Source organism: Sus scrofa, chromosome 6 (assembly GCF_000003025.6).
Source record: "Sus scrofa isolate TJ Tabasco breed Duroc chromosome 6, Sscrofa11.1, whole genome shotgun sequence".
Lineage (NCBI taxonomy): Eukaryota > Metazoa > Chordata > Mammalia > Artiodactyla > Suidae > Sus > Sus scrofa.
The window spans coordinates 146,854,391-146,875,364 of NC_010448.4; the positions used below are offsets into that span (position 1 = coordinate 146,854,391).

Consider the following 20,974-nt stretch of genomic DNA (forward strand, 5'->3'; position numbering starts at 1 on the left):
GTAACGGCTCAAATTAGTATCTGAGCTCAAACAATACTTTCCCTTAAGGGACATGGATATAGGGCTTTAAATCCCTTATAAACATGAGGTTTTAGTTGCTTTTAAATATATACTTCTTTACACAGGAAAGCCTTTGAAAGATTTCTCTCATAAATTCTCTAAGGTATAAGAAGATTGTTTTGATTTTAAACTTTTCTACGGTAACCATTATTATGGATTTTCTCTTTCATGGAAGTTTTCATTTGTTATATATTGGCCATCTCTTCCTTCTGATCTGAAGAGTCTTATTTAAATTATTTGGAGATATACTGCCCAAAGATGCACACAAAAATGAAATTTAACACTGAAATAGCATGCGCCAATTAGTAAAATGGAGATATTAAGCAAATCATACAATGAAGAGAACAATGAAAGTGGTAAGAAAAAAAAAAAAGAAAATGTTTCTCAAACTGCAGGCAATTATGACAGATTTGTCCCTATTAATAGTTTTAGAGGATTTCCCCTGTGGCACAGCAGATTAAGAACCTGACGAATATCCACGAGGATACGGGTTTGATCCCTGGCCTTGCTCAGTGGGTTAAGGATCCAGCATTGCCCTAAGCTGTGGCATAGGTTGTAGATGCAGCTCAGATCTGGTGTTGCTGTGGCTGTCGTGTAGGCCAGCTGCTACTGCTCCAATTCAACCCCTAGCTGGGAACTTCCATATGCCACAGGTGTGTCCCTAAAAAGAAAAAAAAAAAAAATTAGAAACCTGAGTTCAAAATAAAAGGTCAGAGTTCCTGCTGTGGTGCAGTGAATAAAGAATCCAACTGCAGTGGCTGGGGTCACTGCGGAAGTGCAGGTTCGATCCCCAGCCTGGCACGGTGGGTTAAAGGATCTGGCATTGCTGCAGCTTTGGTGTAGGTCACAGCTGCAACTGGGATTCAATCCCTAGCCCAGCAACTTTCAGATGCTGTGGGTACAGCCATAAAAAAATTAAATTTAATTTGAAAAAATTTTAAATAAAAGTGTATCAAAAGAATCTGCTAAATTAATCGTATGAGCAAGTTGAAAAATCTAGTTTACCATAATTTTCTTTTTTCTACATCCTACCATTTATATGAACAGACCAATGACTACTAGCTGACTAAAATGAACTTCAAATTCTTTTTTTTTTTTTTTTTTTGTCTTCTCTAGGGCCACATCCACTGCATATGGAGGTTCCCAAGCTAGGGGTCTAATCAGAGCTGCAGCCGATGGCCTACACCGGAGCCACAGCAACATGGGATCCGAGCTGCATCAGTGACCTACACCACAGCTCACAGCAACGCCGGATCCTTAACCCACTGAGTAAGGCCAGGGATCGAACCTGCAACCTCATGGTTCCTAGTCAGAATCGTTAACCACTGAGCCACGATGGGAACTCCTCAAATTCTTAGTTGTAGCTAATTTACTATGCAATTTTGTAATGCTCTGATATATTCATATAAAATATCTTTTTAAAAAAATGCAGACCTCCAGGCATAACTAAGGCCTATACTCTATAAAATGTAAATCCTTACACATGGTCACAGAGCTTTAAAACTGAGCATATTGCCCTAGTCCACCGATAATACTTAAAATTCTCTCGAATAGGCATCTAGTGAGATTTCAGTCACCATCCAAAGTTTTAAGTTATCATAAGCATGTACATTGTAAAGGAATTCTTTTCTCTGAGCTAAAACCTATTTTGGTGAATAAAGCAGGAAACTTTCTGCCCGAGATGTCCAATATACCTTCACCCACCACCGCAGCTCCCTTCTTCTCTCAACACTCAGAAGCTGAGGTGAGCCTCTTTCATTTCAAGACCAACCCTTCATCTGTGCTTTTTCTGGAACTTGCCTATTCAACTCTTCACTCTTTGTCATGTATTTCCAGTGGGGCCCCTTCCATCATATCTTCAACTTTTCTCTCCCTGCAGGGTCATTTTCTACAGATTAGAAACAAGCTCATTGTTTTCCATTCTTGAGATGTCCACCTTTGGCTGTGCACTGCCCATTATTCCTCCACTTTCCCCACTTTCCAACCTCAGCTAGGCTTCAGGACTTCTAGAAATTTATAGCCCAGGTATTTCTGCTGTGGACATTCATCTTTCTGGCTGCCCCGCATCGGCCCGGAAAATCTACTAGGCTGAAACACTGGCAGCTAGGACCATTCTCACCAGACACTCCCAATCAGTAACTCAACTCTTAAAGAAGCAGGGGCTTCTAGATTCATCTGGTGAGCAGACCCCTGATTAGGATTCATCTAGTGAGCAGCGTTAGAGGCGGCAATTATCACAGAGACATTCAAGGTCCCGATGTGACAGCAGGGCCACCCTATTGGGGATACTCCTGCAGGGTGACTTTAAGAATTAGTTCAGCAACCTAACATAAGTTATAAATTTCAACTACAGTCTGATAGTCAGCACAAAAATGAGGATGGTACCAACTATGCATATTTTCTTCTAAAATGTGTCATATTCACCTTTATACCAGAATATCTCAAACCATCAGACTCACTTAAAGGGCTTGATAAAGCCTGGATTGATGGGCCCTACCCGCAAAATTTCTGATTCTAGTTCTGGGATGGAGCTATCAAATTTAAATTTCTAAAAAGTTTCCAGGTGATGCTGATATGCTTCTCAATGCTACCTGCCCACCTATTTTTGTTATTAGCTCAGATTCCCCCTTAAAGACTCAACATAGCTGTCTCCTTCCTTAGGAAACCTCTGCTCCTCTCTTGTCCCACCAGCTTCACTAGGTATCCCTATCTAAGGCTCTCACACCAATGGTGTGCTCCCATGCTCCCATTTGTGTGCCTGCCAAGTACACACCAGTAACCACTAAAACTGACAGCCCTATCTTTATACATATCTGTACATATCCTTCCCAACCCCCAGCCTGGGAGTGGCTCCAGGGCAGAGATCATAACTTTATTTATTTTTTTTACATCTTTGAGTTTCTTAAAACATTTTCATTGTAGTAAAATATATACAACATTTACCATTTTAAATGTACAGTTCATGGGAGTTCCCTTTGTGGCTCATCAATTTAACAAACCCAACTAGGATCCATGAGAATGCAGGCTCGATCCCTGGCCTTGCTCAGTGGGTTAAGGATCCAGCGTTGCCAAGAGCTGTGGTGTAGGTCACAGACATGGCTCAGATCTGGCCTTGCTGTGGCTGTGGTGTAGACTGGCAGCTAGAGCTCCAATTCAACTTCTAGCCTGGGAATTTCCATGTGCTTTGGGTGCGGCTCTAAAAAGCAAAATAAAATAAAATAAAATAAAATAAGATAAATAAAAAGTACAGTTAAGTGACATTAAATACATACACATTGAGGGATCATCATCCCCACCATCCAACTTCAGAACTATTTCTTCCAAAACTGAAACTCTGTATCTATTTTTACAACTATAAATAAATAAATAAAAAGAAACTCTGTATCCATTTAAACAAGAGCTCTTCATTAGAGTTCTCTGGTCCCTGGTAGCCATCATTCTACCTTCTGTCTCTATTCACCTTTAGATGGACAGGGTCTAGCACATTTCCTCTTAATTGTGTGATCTCAACTGTATGATCTGTGGGAGGTGAGTCACATTCTCCTTAAGCACGAAATAAAATAATAGACAAGAAAGAATTTTGGAAAGTTAAAATTCAAATAGAAATGGTAAGTACTATCACTGGAATTGTTAAAAAACCTGAGTGACATATTAGCTGTTAGAGCTATAAGTGTATGACTGTTTGAAAGCACCATTTGGCTCTCTGTCTAACACAAGTAAATACTAAGCACTTACATTTTTAAGATAATAAAAAGATCAAACATGAGAGAAACATCCACCTGAAATATCCCTTCCTCCACTCAAATATCTAAGATCCTTGAATGGAGTTCACATCTTATTTTATTTTATTTACTTTTTGGCTGTGTCCATGGCATGTCGAAGTCCCCTGCCAAAGACTGAACCCTCACCATAGCAGAGATCTGAGCCACAACACTGACAATGCCAGATCCCTAACCCACTAGGCCACCAGAGAATTCCCACACTTCTTTTAGAATATATGCCCATCCATATCTGCAATGTCTTATGAGCAGAACCAATAGGAGAAAAGAAGAACCCTAATAAAGAAGAAGGTTGTACAAAAAACATAGAAATGTACATAGATATAAAAGGAAATGGGAGTTCCTGCCGTGGCGCAGTGGTTAACAAATCCGACTAGGAACCGTGAGGTGGCAGGTTCGTTCCTGGCCTTGCTCAGTGGGTTAAGGATCCGGAGTTGCCATGAGCAGTGGTATAGGTCACAGACGCAGCTTGGATCCTGCGTTGCTGTGGCTCTGGTGTAGGGTGGCAGCTGCAGCTCCGATTCGACCCCTAGCCTAGGAACCTCCATATGCCGTGGGAGCAGCCCTAGAAAAGGCAAAAAGACAAAAAAAAAAAAAAAAGGAAATGTAGGGATAGAGGAGCTTTCAGAATCCATTTCTGTACATGGAAGCTCTTGCATTTCAAAAAAATTGTGTCATGGAAAAGTCCAAAATTATTTATTTGGTACTTACAGAACATATAAAAGATGAACTTTAAGGTCATAATTCTTGAAAGGATTCTTAAATAATGACTCCATATAACAGATGAATAATTTCAAGTCCTCTTTCATCCAGCACTGTATGTTCCAGTTTGCACCTGAATTAAAAATAAACTAAATTAAATCTGAAAAAAACATTCTGAACAACTCAGTGAAAGAGAAGAGCTAAATTAAATTTATCAGTGTTCTGATGCAGGCTCTAACTGGTAGTGCGTGTTTGCCCAAGTCAGCTATTCCCTTTGGCCTTCAGTTTCCATTTTTGGAAAGTAAGAGAATAAATACGATTGTTTCTCAAACTTTTTTTTTTTTTTAATCTTGAACCACTTAAACAGAGCAAAAGACCCCAAAACTCACTGGCTCAGCTCATCCTCACTTTCCAAGAGCTGAGAGAGCAGGAAATACCAAGGTACAAGCAAATTTGGGGCAATATTTATGTGTCTGCTTTAAATAATAAAGGCATGGGGATTCATATTGGAACTAAGATGTCTGTCTTAAATTCTCGTTATTTGTAATATTATAGGCCCCACACACAACTGATGAGCATATACTTCACTGCACATTGAAAAACTCACCTGATAATAATATATTCTTGGTAATTTATAATTCACAAAGGCAATCATAGCAACAGTTGGAAATTATAACTAACTCAAGACAGTACTATCTTTAAGCAACACTTAAAAATCCCCATCTGAAGGATTTCTAGCTAGTGCGGACTTCACATATTGAGCCCTAAACAGCCTACATGGCAGAATATTAAATGAAAATCCTCCGTAACCACCACTTAACTTAGTAATTTCAGTTACAAAAACTTAAAAATAACTAGCTATTAACCTATCCTTATATATAAAATTAAAATCTGTGGCATTGTAATTATTTCCCTTGATAACTGATAAAAGTTTTTTGATCATTTCTAGGCTCATCACAAGGACCCTAATATTTTAAGTTCATCCTTAATATATTTGATAATCATTGGAATGGCTACGTTGCCTTACAGATTTAAAAAGTGCTTCGTTTAAAATTAAATGTCCATAGACTCAGTGGGAGACACTGGGAGTTGTTACTTCTAACTTGTATTAAAACTCTGATTTTATTTTGCACATTCAGCAAACTGCGTGTTCCTTCCATCTCATCAGTGGGGCTCGACCAGGGGAGAACTGGCCCTCCACGGGACATCTGGCAAAGTCTGGAGATGTTTTGATCATTCCAACTGAGGAGTGAGTATTACAGTATTGCAGGTAAGTGGGTAGAAGCCAGGAATGTTTCAAAACATCCTACCATGCACAGAACAGCCCACCCCGCTGCCCCCGCATCCAAGAATTATCTGGCCTAAAATGTCAATAGTGTTGAGATTGAGAAATTCTGATTAATCCTCCACAGGAATGCTATATTTATGTACACCTTTACTTTCATACTATAGGTCTCTTTGTAGAGGCAAGTCAACTGTCTCTGTCTGATTTAGCTTCTCCGGAAGGCTTGGAAATAATTTGTTGCTTAGATTTCCAGATGCAAAATTATTAACTACACTAGCTACATTCAGTATGTATTATACTTAAATAACAACCAAAAAACCTTTATTTAAAATATCTATGTAATGATTACTGAGTGATACCATATTTGCCTTAAAATTCAACTAATTCAACAGTCCTATCTGCCAGTCGATATTTACCTTTTTAACAAAAATAAGGTGTACTTTTTCTACTTTAAAGCCAATTTAGAAGACTACAAGAAATGTTTTCTAAGATTAAAAAGTTCCTTAATGACATTTTTCTTTTCGTTTTATGGGATATAAAATAACTGGGGACTCATTAGTTTGGTCACATGATGATTCTCAATTTTATTAGTAATATCAAATGATGATGTGTGCTCAGAATCATATCCATACAGGCATCTATTTCACAAAAGTTTCAGAGAATGAAAACATTTTGTTCAATACAGTTAAGTAACAGCTAATGCTTGGAATATTAAAATACTTACCTGTTTGTTGAAAAACTAAGGAATTTACTGCTGAAACAAATGCCTTCCCTGCAATGTTGTCTGCATGTACAGAGCAGTTTTTATCTTCCTCACTCCAAAAGCAACAGTGGAAAGTTGTTTTAGAAGATAAGTTTGATAAGTAGGTACCACTTGAATTAAGTTCCATTTCAACAACTGCCTCATCATGTCCATTCAAAGTTGAAGTGTTCTTTGAGATTCCAGCAGGCAAGAGGAAGTCATATGTTGTATTTGGTGGCATGCAAGACAACTTAAATTTCCAAGGAGTAATTGGATATGCCAAGTCAAATGCAGTTATCACATAAATAAATTCTGTTAGGACATTTAAAAGACACATAGAAAAGCAATTAATCATTTTGACTAAGACATAAATAGGAAGTATCTAAGATTAAAACATGCAGTCTTCAACAATAATTATTTAACTTTCCAAGTGCTCAAACAGTGCCTAATACAAAGCTCTTCCATTGTCCAAAGTGTTATACTTAAGAGGGAGCATATACCCTTAGAGATAATGCCACTCTTTAGCACCCCTTTTTAGAAATTCACATTTTATTTTCCCCATTAATTTGACATCATAAATATATATATACACTCACATATATATATATACATGTATGTGAGTGTATATATATACACATACATACATATATATATGGCCACATGCACAGCATGTGGAATTTCCAGGACCAGGGATCAAACTCATGCCCCAGCAGTGACTTGAGCCATAGTAGTGACAACATCAGGTCCTTAACCCACTGAGCCACCAGGGAAAGCCTCATATTTATATTTTAATGAAAGGAAATTATATAGCTAAATATTTCAATTTCCTTTTCTAAAAAATATTCTAATGAACTTACAGAATAAATGGTAAGTATCTGCATGTGCAATTATATAAGCAAATATGAAAGTGATGTCTTAACATGTCTTAATGAGAATAACACCAAAATGTTAACACTGCTTTCACTGAGAGCTTTTAGAAAGAGTTGTCTTCAACATCAGGACAGCTGGGTGACCTCCTGAATCTGCCATGATCCTCCAGATATATGACATCATATAAGACATGTCCTTAACGCATTCTCCAAAAACAGATGCGCAATGACAGACTTCTTACAGGAAACTTCCACTGCTGATTAAAGACAATTATCACTTCTGAGACATAAAATTAAGAACAATTTTATAATCATGTACCCCCCAAAAAAACCTAAAAGTGATTATTGTTTTTTGGTAAGGAATTATTTGAAAATAAAATAAGTAATTTTCCTAAATTCTCTCTTTTGCAGGTTATCCTAATGATCCAACAGCTGGTTTGCCTCATATACAAAGTAATGCAGAATGAGAATTTTGAGAATTTTGCGTGGATTTGTATGGAATGAGACTTTGGAAGGATTACGGTAAATGTAAAAATGTAAGAAAATAGTTGGGGTTTTTTGTTTTGTTTTGTTTTGTTTTTGCTTTTTAGGGCCGCACCCACAGCATATGGAGGTTCCCAGTCCAGGGGTGGAATCGGAGCTACAGCTGCCAGCCACAGCCACAGCAACACCAGATCCAAGCCAGGTCTGTGACCTACACCACAGCTCACAGCAATGCCGGATCCTTAACCCACTGAGCGAGGCCAGGGACAGACCTGAAACCTCATGGTTCCTAGTCAGATTCATTTCTGCTGCACCATGACAGGAACTCCAGAAGATAGAAATTTTAAAAAATCAATTCACAAAATTATTATTCTAAATTATAAATGTAATACATGTAAAAATATTCCAATACTTAACGGCTGTTACCAATTTGGGTCCCAGAATTTTCCATAAATATCACTTAATATAAATATGAATCAGATGCAAAAATTATAGACATGACTAACACTCTATTTCCCATAGCGATAACAAGTAGATATTACAACATCGCCAAAAGTGAATCCTCATCGAGGGATGAACTAAAAAGGGACACAAGGAAACTTTTGGAGGTGATGGCTATGTTTGCTATTGTCATTGCGGTGATAGTTTCATGAGGATATATGTCAAATGTACTAATCCGTACAGGTTAAATATGTGTAACTTAACTGAAATTAGCCTAAAACCCTCAAAGAAGTATTTGAAATTTAAAATGTAATGAGTATCACAGACATAGTAGCTAGTGAATCAGTTTAATCAAAAGATGATTCTATTTTGTTTACATGCTTCCTTTGCAAATGATATTTCTTCCCCTCCAAGTGAACCCTAAAGAGCAAGGAGTCCAGCGTTTTCCTCTGAAGGCATATTTTATCATGTTATCATCTGATATCTGTTATCATCCTATTAGAGGTTATATATCAAGGCCCTGGACCTCTTCTGATTCGAAAAACCTAACCAAACCACAAGCCTTTTGGAAAGTCAATGTGAAACATTAACATGGGTGGAGCCTAATAAAAATTAGACAGAGAACGTAAGAGAGAATGTTACTACTCTTTGAGGGTCCCTTGTAGTAGAGTTTTTCTGAAACCTGTGACATTATTCTGGATATTTTCTGTAAATACATAGAAGGCTATAATGACAAAGAACAGAATGGACAACCAGGAAGAATCATAGGAAGGCTCCTAGGAGCACCTTTAATGATCAGAGTAGCCAAAGAAATGTTCAGAACTAATTGACACACGGGTAATGGTTGCTACAGAAAATGAGTTTTGTTAAAAATAGCTTGACTTTAATTGCAAAAACTTGAAACACAACCAAAATTAGAAGACTGAATTTTGTTAAAAAATCAGAATATCTCTAGAATGCTATAAGAAACAAGAGAGACTAGTTCAATGCAGGGGCTAGGGGTAATGACCTTCTGAGCAATGGAAAATCTGCACATAACTTAGAGTTGGCCCTATCTTTATGGAGCTCCACCGCATTTACAGACTCATCCAACCTTGGCTCATGCAGCACTAGAGTATTTACTATTGAAAACAATCCAAGAATAAGTGAACCAGCATATTTCAAATCTAAGCTCTTCAACTAAATACTCGAAAGTCATTGGCATTGTATGACTACTTTCAAACAAAGGCTTTCACAGAAATTTAAAAAGCAACAGGATTTTAAAAGATGTCTATAAGCTTTCTTTCTCTTAAGCATTCTTCTGGAGGTATTTGAGGTGGGAATTCCCAAAAAAACACACCATCTCTTGATAATATCCCCTTATAACATTATCTTATTGTTTACCAGACTCATAATGGGGAATACCATTTAAAATGACATTTCCCTCCCATTTTGGAATAAATCTGTTATTACGTACCATAACCATTTACTTTAAATGTTATCATCAAGTAAACTGCTCCTTGATACCAAAAATTAAAGTTTTTACTATCATCTGATATACATATTTGTAAATTAATTATGCTGCATTTACTAAGTAAAAGTATTTAAATGTTACTGTATCTTGTTTCCAACTATGTATCTGTGTTAACGTGTAGCTATAAATTTTCTATACTGTAGAAGAAAACAAAGCTAAAACACAAATGATGGGCTAGGAGAAAAAATCTGCAACACATAATAAATTCTTAGGGCTTGCAATGGTTAACGTTCTGTGTCAACTTCACCAGGCCCAAGAAGTGTTCAGATGTTTGGTCAGACATTATTCTGGGTGAGTCTGTGAGGTAGTTCCTGGATGAGATTAACATCTGAATCAGCAGACTGAGCAAAGTAGACTGCCCTTCCTGGTGGGGGGCAGTGGGGGGAGGGCAATAAGGGGCATGGGCCTCAGCCAATGAAATCAAAACCTAAACAGAACAAAGAGACAGAGCGAACCCCTGCTGTTTGACTGGCTTGAACTGGGACATCAGTCTTCTCCTTCCTTTGGATTCAAGCTGAAACTTCACACCTCCTGGGTCTCAACCTGGCCAGTGTTTGGACAAGAGCTGATGCACCATCAGCTTCAACTCTCCTGGGTCTCCAGCTGGCCAATTGCAAATTTCAGGACTTCTCAGACTCCACAGTCATATGAGCCAATTTCTTATAATAAACCTCATTCTGGAGTGCCCATCATGGCACAGCAGAAAGGAATCTGACTTGGAACCATGAGGTTTCGGGTTCAATCCCTGGCCTTGATCAGTGGGTTAAGGATCCAGCATTGCCGTGAGCTGTGGTGTAGTTTGCAGACTCAGCTCAGATCCCGCGTTGCTATGGCTATGGTATAGGCCGGCAGCTGTGGCTCTGATTGGACCCCTAGCCTGGGAACCTCCATATGCCGCGGGTGCAGCCCTAAAAAAAAAATTTTAATTAATTAAAAATAAATAAATAAACTTGATTATAGACATATATAATCCTATCTTCAGGTTCCCCAGAGAACGTTGACTATACAGAGCTAAATATCTACACGTTACAGGAGTTCCCGTCGTGGCGCAGTGGTTAACGAATCCAACTAGGAACCATGAGGTTGCGGGTTCGGTCCCTGCCCTTGCTCAGTGGGTTAACGATCTGGCGTTGCCGTGAGCTGTGGTGTAGGTTGCAGACGCGGCTCGGATCCTGCGTTGCTGTGGCTCTGGCGTAGGCCAGTGGCTACAGCTCCGATTAGACCCCTAGCCTGGGAACCTCCAAATGCCGCGGGAGCCGCCCAAAGAAATAGCAAAAAGACAAATAAAAATAAAATAAAATCCTTTAAAAAAAAAAATATCTACACGTTACAAAGTTCTAAAAATCAACTAAGACTAATAAAATCCAACAACAAAATGGTCAAAGTATGCGAATTAGAAAATCACATAAAAAATGGATGTGCTCAATAAACAGTGCTCAATCTCACAAATAACCAAATAAAATTAAAATGAAATGTCATAGTTTGCTTATCTGACAGGCAAAAAGGTAAAAGAATGATAGATAATATGCGTCTTTGGCAGGAATGCAATGGAATACTACTCGTATACTCATGTTGGAACTGCAAATGGCACAGAACTTATGGAGATTTCACAGTATCAATGAAATTCAAGCATACGTTTACTACTTAACACAGAAATTTCCCTCCAGGAATTAATCTATAGAAATACTCTCCCAAAACAAAGAGGTGTATGAATACTTTTTTTTTTTGGCTTTTGGCTTTTGGCTTTTGGCTTTTTAAGGCTACACCCATGGCATATGGAGCTTCCCAGGCTAGGGGTCTAATCGAAGCCACAGCCACAGCAATGCGGGATCAGAGTCACAGCTCACAGCAATGCCAGACCCTTAATCCACTGAGCAAGACCAGAGATCGAACCCATGTCCTCATGGAACCTAGTTGGGCTGGTTAATTGCTAGCCACAACGGGAACTCCTGTGTATACAAATTTCAACGCAGCATCATTTGTTAACAGAAAAAGAAATATCTACCAATGAAGAATTGTTCAAATAAATTAATGATTTTAAAGTACATTCGAACTGTTCATTGTCATGCAACCATTAAATAAATAAGTACATCAGTAAACACTGACAAGAAAAGTTGTGACAATAAATTGAAAAACTGTTAAGGGGAAAAAAGAAAAATGCAAAACATATAGACCAATTCTAAATTTCAACCAGAGGTATGAGTGTGTGCGTGTGTGTGTGTGTGTGTGTGTGTGTGTGTTCGCGTGTCTTATGTTTCTGGAAGGATATATTTCAGACGTTTTCCAGGAAGCTGGGAAGAGTTTCCATTTTCACACTTACATTTTCATTTAATTTGCATTTTTAACCATAGGCAAAAGAATTTCCTAACCGAAACAGGACATGCGGTTAGCCATTTAAAGGAAACAGTATCTCTAAGGGCAAAATCTCTACCTCATATATGGACATTTAAAAAGCAAATAACTTACCCCAATGTAACAAAGCCACAGAGAACTTTGGACAAATCATCTTACTTCAGAGAAGTACACCAGAAAAAGAGTAAATCTAAAACAAATACACACACATAAAAAAAAAATTGACATATATATAAGCTGTCTGTGGAAAATATATAAGGAAAAAGACTACAATTAATAATTCTTCAAATGTTAATCCTCTGTAATACTCTGGATCAATATCAGCATTTCACATTAAGGTAACAATGTAAGTTGCAGATTCATTTCATGCAATGCTATTTTACTTAGTTAAAATATAAGTTATTTTTCATACATGGCTTAGTCAAAAACTGTCAATGTTCCTTTATGACATGACAAACCAGGACAGGCATCACAGGGTGAGATTGGATTTTTACCTAAACAGAAGTACTCACGAGGTTAACGAAATATGTATAGCTGACCTAGCATTATTAGTTTTACAGTCTTTATTTTTTGTCCTCAGTCCTTAAACTTCTCTTGTTTCCTAAAGCCTTTATCTTTACTGTGATCTACAAAGCCAAACGATTATGGTATAGGTAATGAAACTGCCTACTGATTTCAAATAAAGAGGAGGAAATTTTCCAACATGCTTTCCGAAACCCCCTGTTCACTTGCCAATGAGGTAACATTCCCATTGGTGAGTTATCAATAATCGAAGGGAAAATCTGATGACTTCATATATGCAGATGAGAGGGATGACTTCAGAGAAACTTTCCAGTGAATTTTACGCAATTTGAAATATATAATCAATAAGATTTTTTTTAGCTTTTTTTTTTTTTTTGCTTTTTAGGGCCACACTGGCGGCATATGGAGGTTCCCAGGCTAGGGGTCTCCTCAGAGCTACAGCTGCTGGCCTACACCACAGCCACAGCAATGCCAGATCCGAGCCACATCTGCAACCTATATCACAGCTCACGGCAACGCCGGGTCCTTAACCCGCTGAGTGAGGCCAGGGATGGAACCCGCGACCTCATGGTTCCTAGTCGGATTTGTTTCCGCTGCACCACGATGGGAACTCCTGAAATATATTATGAATAAGATTATTTGTTCTACTGTATCATAAATTCTAGTGGTAATATAATTTTAACATATTGGGCTTAGATTTGTAATGAAACACTAAAGACTTGATGTACCAGTCTTTTTTAATTATCTCATATTAGGGATTCCGTTCACTACATGAAAATTAATCTGGGTGGAAAAGCCCTGAATTAGGTGTCAGGAGTCTTGGGTACCAAACAAGGCTCTTGGACTAATCAGTTGTAGGGCTCGGATGTCAACCCTCCAGACCTCAGTTTCCTCATCTACAAATCGGACTGAAGGATGAGCTCTGCAGTCCCTTTCAAAGCTGCCTATGATTCTGAGAGACTTCAGTTTAAAACAGAAAACAGAGCTTGATCACAAAGCATGTTACAAAGTATTGAGTGAAATACTCACAAGTCATAGCTGAGAACTGGTAGCGTGTGAGATGAGTAAACAGAAAAACATGTTTGTTGAGTTTTCAACTTACATGACTCTTAGGAAGAAAAGGAATGAGGATGACCTTTCGGTAGTCTGGTAAATTCGTCTGTCAGACTGAGTTTCTCATCATGATTTTGGTTTTCTACACACTTGACATCACAAGGTTTCTTTAGGATTTCTAGAAATCAGTTCGGTTTGGAATCGTCATTATCAAAGAGTATGAAATGTGTGCAAATTCCTCCCAGTTTTTATACCATTTCTAATACAGTATTTTCTCATAAAATAAACCCAAGGGCAATTTTATAATCAGAATGTGTCATAGATACAACATATCACTGAAGTGTTTCAGTTGAACCCCTAGTGACTTAGTGACTCAGTCCAACAACTGATTTGACTCAACTTGTAACTCAACTGATCTGCCGAGTCAAGTGATCAAATAGATCATATTGTTCTTCCTTGCACAAGAAAATCATTCTTTTATTTAATGTTCCATGCAAACGTAAACTATTCTTATGGTCTAAATTCTTGAGGTGAGATTTCATGCTGATATAACAGAGAAGCAATCACAAGTGTGAAGCAGGCATAGCTGTACCACTGAAGAGACTGTGAAAGATGATACACAGACACAAAGAAAGAAATATTTATATTCTCTCTAAATTTTACCAGAAAGGAATATAAGGAAGTTTACAAAAACGCAATAGGGAAAAATGACAGAAATCTAAAACTGTGAGGAAAATAATAAGCAAAGGGAAAATTAATGAGGTGACCAAAATAAGTATAATATACAAAACACCATTAATTCAAATTTACCTCCTAAGGATCAGTTATTAATTTGTTTTAAGCCTCTTTACGGTCCAACTGTTCAATTATAAATTCAGAGTACTTAAAATAAAATGAAATCCAACAGCTTGGGGGGAACGTATGAATAATCTCAACACTAAGAACAGAAAGAAATTTTGCCTGAGTAACTTCAGAAGATAACAAGTAACATCCCCGTAAACATCCTAATAGCACAAGAGTTTCATGGAAATTTCAAATTTCAACAGCTTTTCATCCCCTACTCTGTCAACACCCTGCTCTAAGCCACCATTGCCTCTTCCTTGGACGATCAGAAGGGCCTCCTAACTGGTCCCCTGGCTGCAACCCTTGCTCCCCAATTCAGTCTATTCTCAAAGCAGCAGCCAGAGGAGTCATATGGGTCAGACCGTATCTCTCTTTTCCAAAACACTGCGGTGCTTGCCTTTTCACTCAGACACTCAGAGTAAAAGTCCAAGCAAGTCCTGTGCAAAACTACAAGGTCCTGGATCTCTACTGCCCCTCCGACCTCATCAACCACTGCTTGGCCCTTTGCTGGAGGCACCTTCTCTGAGGAGCCTTACCTGGCCAGTCTACCTAAAATTCCAACTCCTTCCCCACCCCGTATGACATGCCTGCTCTGTCGCTTAATTTTTTTCTCCCTATTACTTAACAGCAGCTAACATGAATATGACTTATTTTTATTATTTGTTTTCTAACTCTTCCTGCTCGAATATAAGCTCCACTAGACCAAGAGTTTTTTGTTGGTTTTTTATACTCTTTCCTTTTCATAATATCCTTCACACATAGAAGCCTGCCCCTCAAACAGAAGGTGCTCCACGTATATTAAGTGAATGAATGAATAAATGAGTAGCAAGATCTGACTCTTTCTTGAAATATTCTTTGAAAAAGACTGGTGATATCACACCAAAATAAAACTGAACAAAAGCAATCTTTAAAAAGGCATTGTAGAGGAGTTCCATGGTGGCTCAGCAGCTTAAGGATCCAGTGTTGCCACTGCTATGGCTCTGGTCACTGGTGTGGCACAGGTTCCATCCCTGGCCCAAGAACCTCCACATGCCATAGGCGTGGCCCAAAATAATAAATAAATAAAAGATACAGATACAGCTCTTTGAGAATCTGTCTTAATACCAGGGAGAATTTCAGAATGGTGATTTTTAACTATTTTCGGATCATTGACCTTGTTGAGAATTTGGTGAGGGCAATGTACCAACTGGCAAGAAGAGTCACATACATCTAAAATTAGAGCTGTAGGGAGTTCCGGTCATGGTTCAGTGGTTAACGAATCCAACTAGGAACTATGAGATTGCAGGTTCCATCCCTGGCCTCGCTCAGTGGGTTAAGGATCCAGCGTTGCCATGAGCTGTGGTGTAGGTCGCAGAGGTGGCTCGGATCTGGCGTTGCTGTGGCTGTGGCATAGGCTGGCAGCAACAGCTCCGATTAGATCCCCAGCCTGGGAACCCTGGGAACCTCCATATGCCGTGGGTGCAGCCCTAAAAAGACAAAAAGACAAAAAATAAATAAATAATTAAATAAATAAATAAAAATAAAATTAGGGCTATAATTTCAAGAGGTTAATAAACTCTCTGAAATTTAACCAAAGCTCCCAGATTAAGAATTCCTAATGTAGATAAATGGAGGTCATATTCCTCTATAACTGTAGCTCTACGAATTGAGTCACTGATAGACAACAAGCTATGGGGAGCTTGAGATAATATTGCCTATTATTTCTCCAGAAACGTAGTCATTTTATGTTGATAGTTAAAGGAAGTAATGTGTCTCTTCCCTTAAATATCTGAAGAAATCTTTAATACAGTAAATAAAGATTCACTCATAGTCTGTTCCAAATGCTACATCCCGGAGTTCCCATCGTGACGGAGCAAAAACGAATCTGACTAGGAACCACGAGATTGTGGGTTCGATCCCTGGCCTCTCTCAGCAGGTTAAGGATCTGATGTTGCAGTGAGCTGTGGTATAGGTCGCAGATGCGGCTCGGATCTGGCATTGCTGTGGCTGTGGCTGTGGCAGCTGCAGCTCCAAATAGACCCTTAGCCTGGGAACCTCCATATGCTGTGGGTGCGGCCCTAAAAAGCAAACTAACTAACTAATTAAATAAATGCTACATCCATGACAAGAGGATGTACAGACACTAATTCAATTTGCATAATATACCAAACACAGCAAGCATATTAAACATAGCATTAGCTCTTCAGTTATTACTAAACTTTAAACAAAAGGAAAAAACAAAATCTTCATTCCACAGAATTACATTATCAGAACGTTTAACATCTATTGCAGAGAATTTTTCGTGTTTTTTTATGTATCAAATTCTACTTAATTATAAATAGAATAGTCTCAATTAGCGCTTGAATGAGTGGTTGGGCAGAAAGGAAATTAATTACAACTTGCTCCAATGATCTCAAAAAGTCTCTAGGTTTGTAGAAAAGTTTATGAGGAAGAAAAGCAATTCTGTCAATTCCGTTGCTCTGATGAACAAACACAATGAGCTCCATCTGCCGCTATTTTTGCTTTTACTTTCTGCATGTATCTTTCATTTAAATAACAGTATTGAAGCATTTTATTTAAATATAAGTGAAAAACACTATTTTAGCACTTTTAGAAGTGTCAAAAATTAACAAATATAGCCTGGTCTATTTCTAATACCGCATCATTTTAAGTATGTTTACTTTCATTTCTTCATGTAGGATGGAAATCGATCATGTTATTCCCATCAAGTAGCTGTTGCAGGCTTAAATTATTTTTTAATTAAAAAATAAACGTTTTCCATTATTCTGGTATAAGCATTTGTCCCTCTTAAAACATAATTTCAAGTACTTTAATTCCTGATATTACTCTAATTGTTTTTGCTGCAAACTAATTCCTTGAAATTAGAGTAATAAGTTATGGTTTATAGATCTAGGTAACAAAGTTAACACAGCTGAGTCAGAAATAGGATCTTACCTATAAGAAACTTAAAATTTATATGTAAATCAATCCATTTAAATATTAACTGAATATGGAGTTCCCATCGTGGCTCAGCGGAAACGAATCCGACTAGAAACCATGAGGTTGCAGGTTCGATCCCTGGCCTCACTCAGTGAGCTAATCATCTGGTGTTCCCGTGAGCTGTGGTGTAGGTCGCAGATGCGGGTCTGATCTGATGTTGCTGTGGCTGTGGTGCAGGCCGGCAGCTGTAGCTCCAATTCGACCCCTAGCCTGGGAACCTCGATATGCCACAGGTGTGGCCCTAAAAAGCAAATAAATAAATAAATAAATAAATAAATATTAACTGAATATTTGGTAAAATATAAGTTGTTACACAGGTAGAAAGATAGACATTAAGAAGTAATTATCATTTACTTTAAGCCATAACATTATTTTACCAGTTTTTTACAAGACAAAGTACTACAGTACCAGTATGAATAAAGTGCCATGGGATTTCAGAGTCAAAATGGCAAACTAAACAAACTGTTATTCTCTTCTTCTTGAGACACCTTTTGAGTTACAGTAAAGTCGACCCACTTAAAACGGAGAATGAGGGGGCCAGCAGCAACAAAAAGAAAAAAAAAAGATGGAGATTTAAACAAATTTATGGAAGATGAAGCAAAGACTGATGAAGCAGAATGAAGGGAGTATCTACCGAGGATATCTGAGTAAGGTGCAGGCAGCAATGAGGAAAGAGTCTTGGAGAAATCCTGTATGTTGAATGGTTTGGTCTGTATATGTCATGTCTGACTTCTTTCTCACCTCATAAACAGCCAAATTTCGCTCCTCTAATTGTCAGAGGAGAGGTTTACAACCAAAACCAACTCTGGTGAGTTTAAGTAGTGCCAACTGAAAACTGTCACTTGCCATCTGGAATGAAATCATTAGCCATTGCAGTCACCCATCTTCGACACACCCTAAAACAAGTTCAGGACAGAGGTCAAGAATGAGACACTCTGTGCTCTGGGAAAAACTAGCAAAATAGTTTCAGATAATTAGATATTTTCAGGAGAAGAGTTGATCAGCCCAATTTCTTGAATCTTCTCATATCCAGAAAAGCACTAAAAACATTCATGGAGACTTCAGCTCCTCGTGACTAGCAGCAACCCTCTGTCAAAATGCGTGCTTGATTGCATGGAGCCTGCTTCACCAAAGTCACATATTTACACACACACACACACACACACCCAAATCTTCAGAGCAGTTCTTCAGAGCTATCCAAGAAGCTGTCTCCCGGGCCACAGTCCTCATCCTGCCCCCAATAAAACCTAATTCCCAACCCTCACATTGTGCATTTTTTTCAGTCGACAAGAACTTATTACAGATGGAGTACCTCACAGAGCATCAGCAAGGCCTGTCAGCGAACCCCATCGGTAAAGCACATGGCCAAAAACCACACCCAAAATCTACAGTGGAATTGCTCTAGAAAAGACAGCTCTGACGCCACGCCAGGACACTGTAGGCTGACTGAAACCACAATGCCCACTACCTCTGAGTTCTCCGAGTTCAGATGCTCTTCATGTCCCACACTTCTGATCTAAAATCTGGCACGAGCATCTCTAATTGGGAAAGCCCAGCTCACGGTCTATGTGCAGATAGCCAGAAAACTTGGGAAAACACAGATTTGAATGTGGAGAATTCCCCAAACACAAGCAAAGTATTCCAATGTGTCCAATGGCCAAAGAGAATAAATAATTGTCCTTTATACTTCCATATGATAAAGAGGAGGAAAGAGACATTATTTGAGGAGAACTCGGACTTCTAGTACAGTCTTGGACCAACATGGTCAAGCCCTTACACATCCTCACACTTAAGGGGACAGGCCTTCAGCATAAATGGCAGCTCCTTACCAAAGTGCCTAAAATGAAGCCTGCCAGATGCCGATAATGCCCAACACACAGAATTCACATTCTTATTTCTTCACTTAACAGCCATACTGAAGGGAGACACAACTAAGACATGAAGGAAGTCTTCAGCATAATAGGAACATTTTGTAAAAAGACAGAGAAAAGAAAACCTTCCATGAGTTTCCATCATGGCTCAGCGGTTAACGAATCCGACTAGGAACTATGAGGTTGCAGGTTCGAACCCTGGCCTCGCTCAGTGGGTTAAGGATCCGTCGTTGCTGTGGCTCTGGTGTAGGCTGGCGGCTACAGCTCTGATTAGACCCCTAGCCTGGGGACCTCCATATGCCACAGAGCAGCCAGAGAAATGGCAAAAAGACAAAAAAAGAAAAGAAAAAAAGAAAAACTTCCATGAGGGACACAGAGATAAATCAGAGAAGAAAAAGTAGGTTTAACAAATGATAATGAGTCTCCTCAGTGACAGATCAAAAGACTGCATCCATAAATTCAAAGCTTGTCTGACAAAGGAATATCAGAGGAAGAGAGAGCTTTGGAAAATTAAAGGCATACTTGCAAAAAATTCTTTCAATGGCAAGGTTTTGAAAACACACTTGCATAATTAATTCCTCCCCAAGGTGGGAGGTGGAAATAGTCAAGCAATTCATATCCAACCAGTAGCATTTCCAGAAAATAAATAAATAAATAAAGAGAAAATGATCAGTGAAGGAATACAAGAAAATTTCCCAGAGCCGATAAGAAACATTAAGTCTTCAAACTGAAAAAAAAAAAAAAATTCTACCAAGTTGCTAGGAGGAGGCATGGGGGAAAAAAATCCATTCCTGGAGTTGCTGTCGTGGGTCAGTGGTTAACGAATCTGACTAGGAACCACGAGGTTGAGGGTTCGATCCCTGGCCTTGCTCAGTGGGTTAAGGATCCAGCATTGCCGTGAGCTGTGGTATAGGTCGCAGATGCAGCTCAGATCCCATGTTGCTGTGGCCGTGGCGTAGGCCAGTGGCTACAGCTCCGATTAGACCCCTAGCCTGGGAACCTCCATATGCCGCAAGTGTAGCCCTAAAAAGCGAAAAGAAATTGCAGTGGAGTAAAGAAGTCTCTTCTGTATAGCACAGGGAAATCTACTCAATATTCTGTAATAACCTATATGGGAAAAAAGAATGGAGATATGTATTAGATATATGATTCGCTTTGCTGTACATCTGAAACTAATACAATATTGTAAGGGAACTACACTCCAATAATTTAAAATAAATAAATAAATAAAAGTACTTAGCTGAAAAAGCAAAATCACAAAAGAGCAAAGAGAAGAGTTTCCAGAGAAGAAAAAAAATCACTAAAGGAATAAAACCGAATTCTAGAAAACAAGCCAGTAATGACTGATGGAAAATTATTTACAATTTAAAATTCTATTAGCCAATCAAGCAAAGGACAGAGCAAAACAAATATCTTTTCAATAATGCAATGACTTAGAAAGGTTGTATCCAGTGACTCTTTTTCTTAGAAGTAATTTTAC

The 20,974-nt window shown here is 38.5% G+C and overlaps 1 protein-coding gene across 7 annotated transcripts in view; it reads right to left on the bottom strand.

Annotated features, from left to right (window-relative positions):
* LEPR (leptin receptor) overlaps positions 1–20,974 on the bottom strand; it is a 93,856-nt gene that overhangs the window by 52,094 nt on the left and 20,788 nt on the right. For 3 of the 7 annotated variants that reach the window (XM_021093488.1, XM_021093489.1, XM_021093493.1), the window contains exons 3-6: positions 13,851–13,979; positions 12,341–12,416; positions 6,551–6,880; positions 4,551–4,674 (exon numbers count right to left, since the gene is read on the bottom strand). In XM_021093488.1, coding sequence (XP_020949147.1) covers positions 4,551–4,674; positions 6,551–6,880; positions 12,341–12,380 — 494 coding nt within the window. In that variant the 5' untranslated portion in view covers positions 12,381–12,416; positions 13,851–13,979. 7 annotated transcript variants of the gene reach the window in all.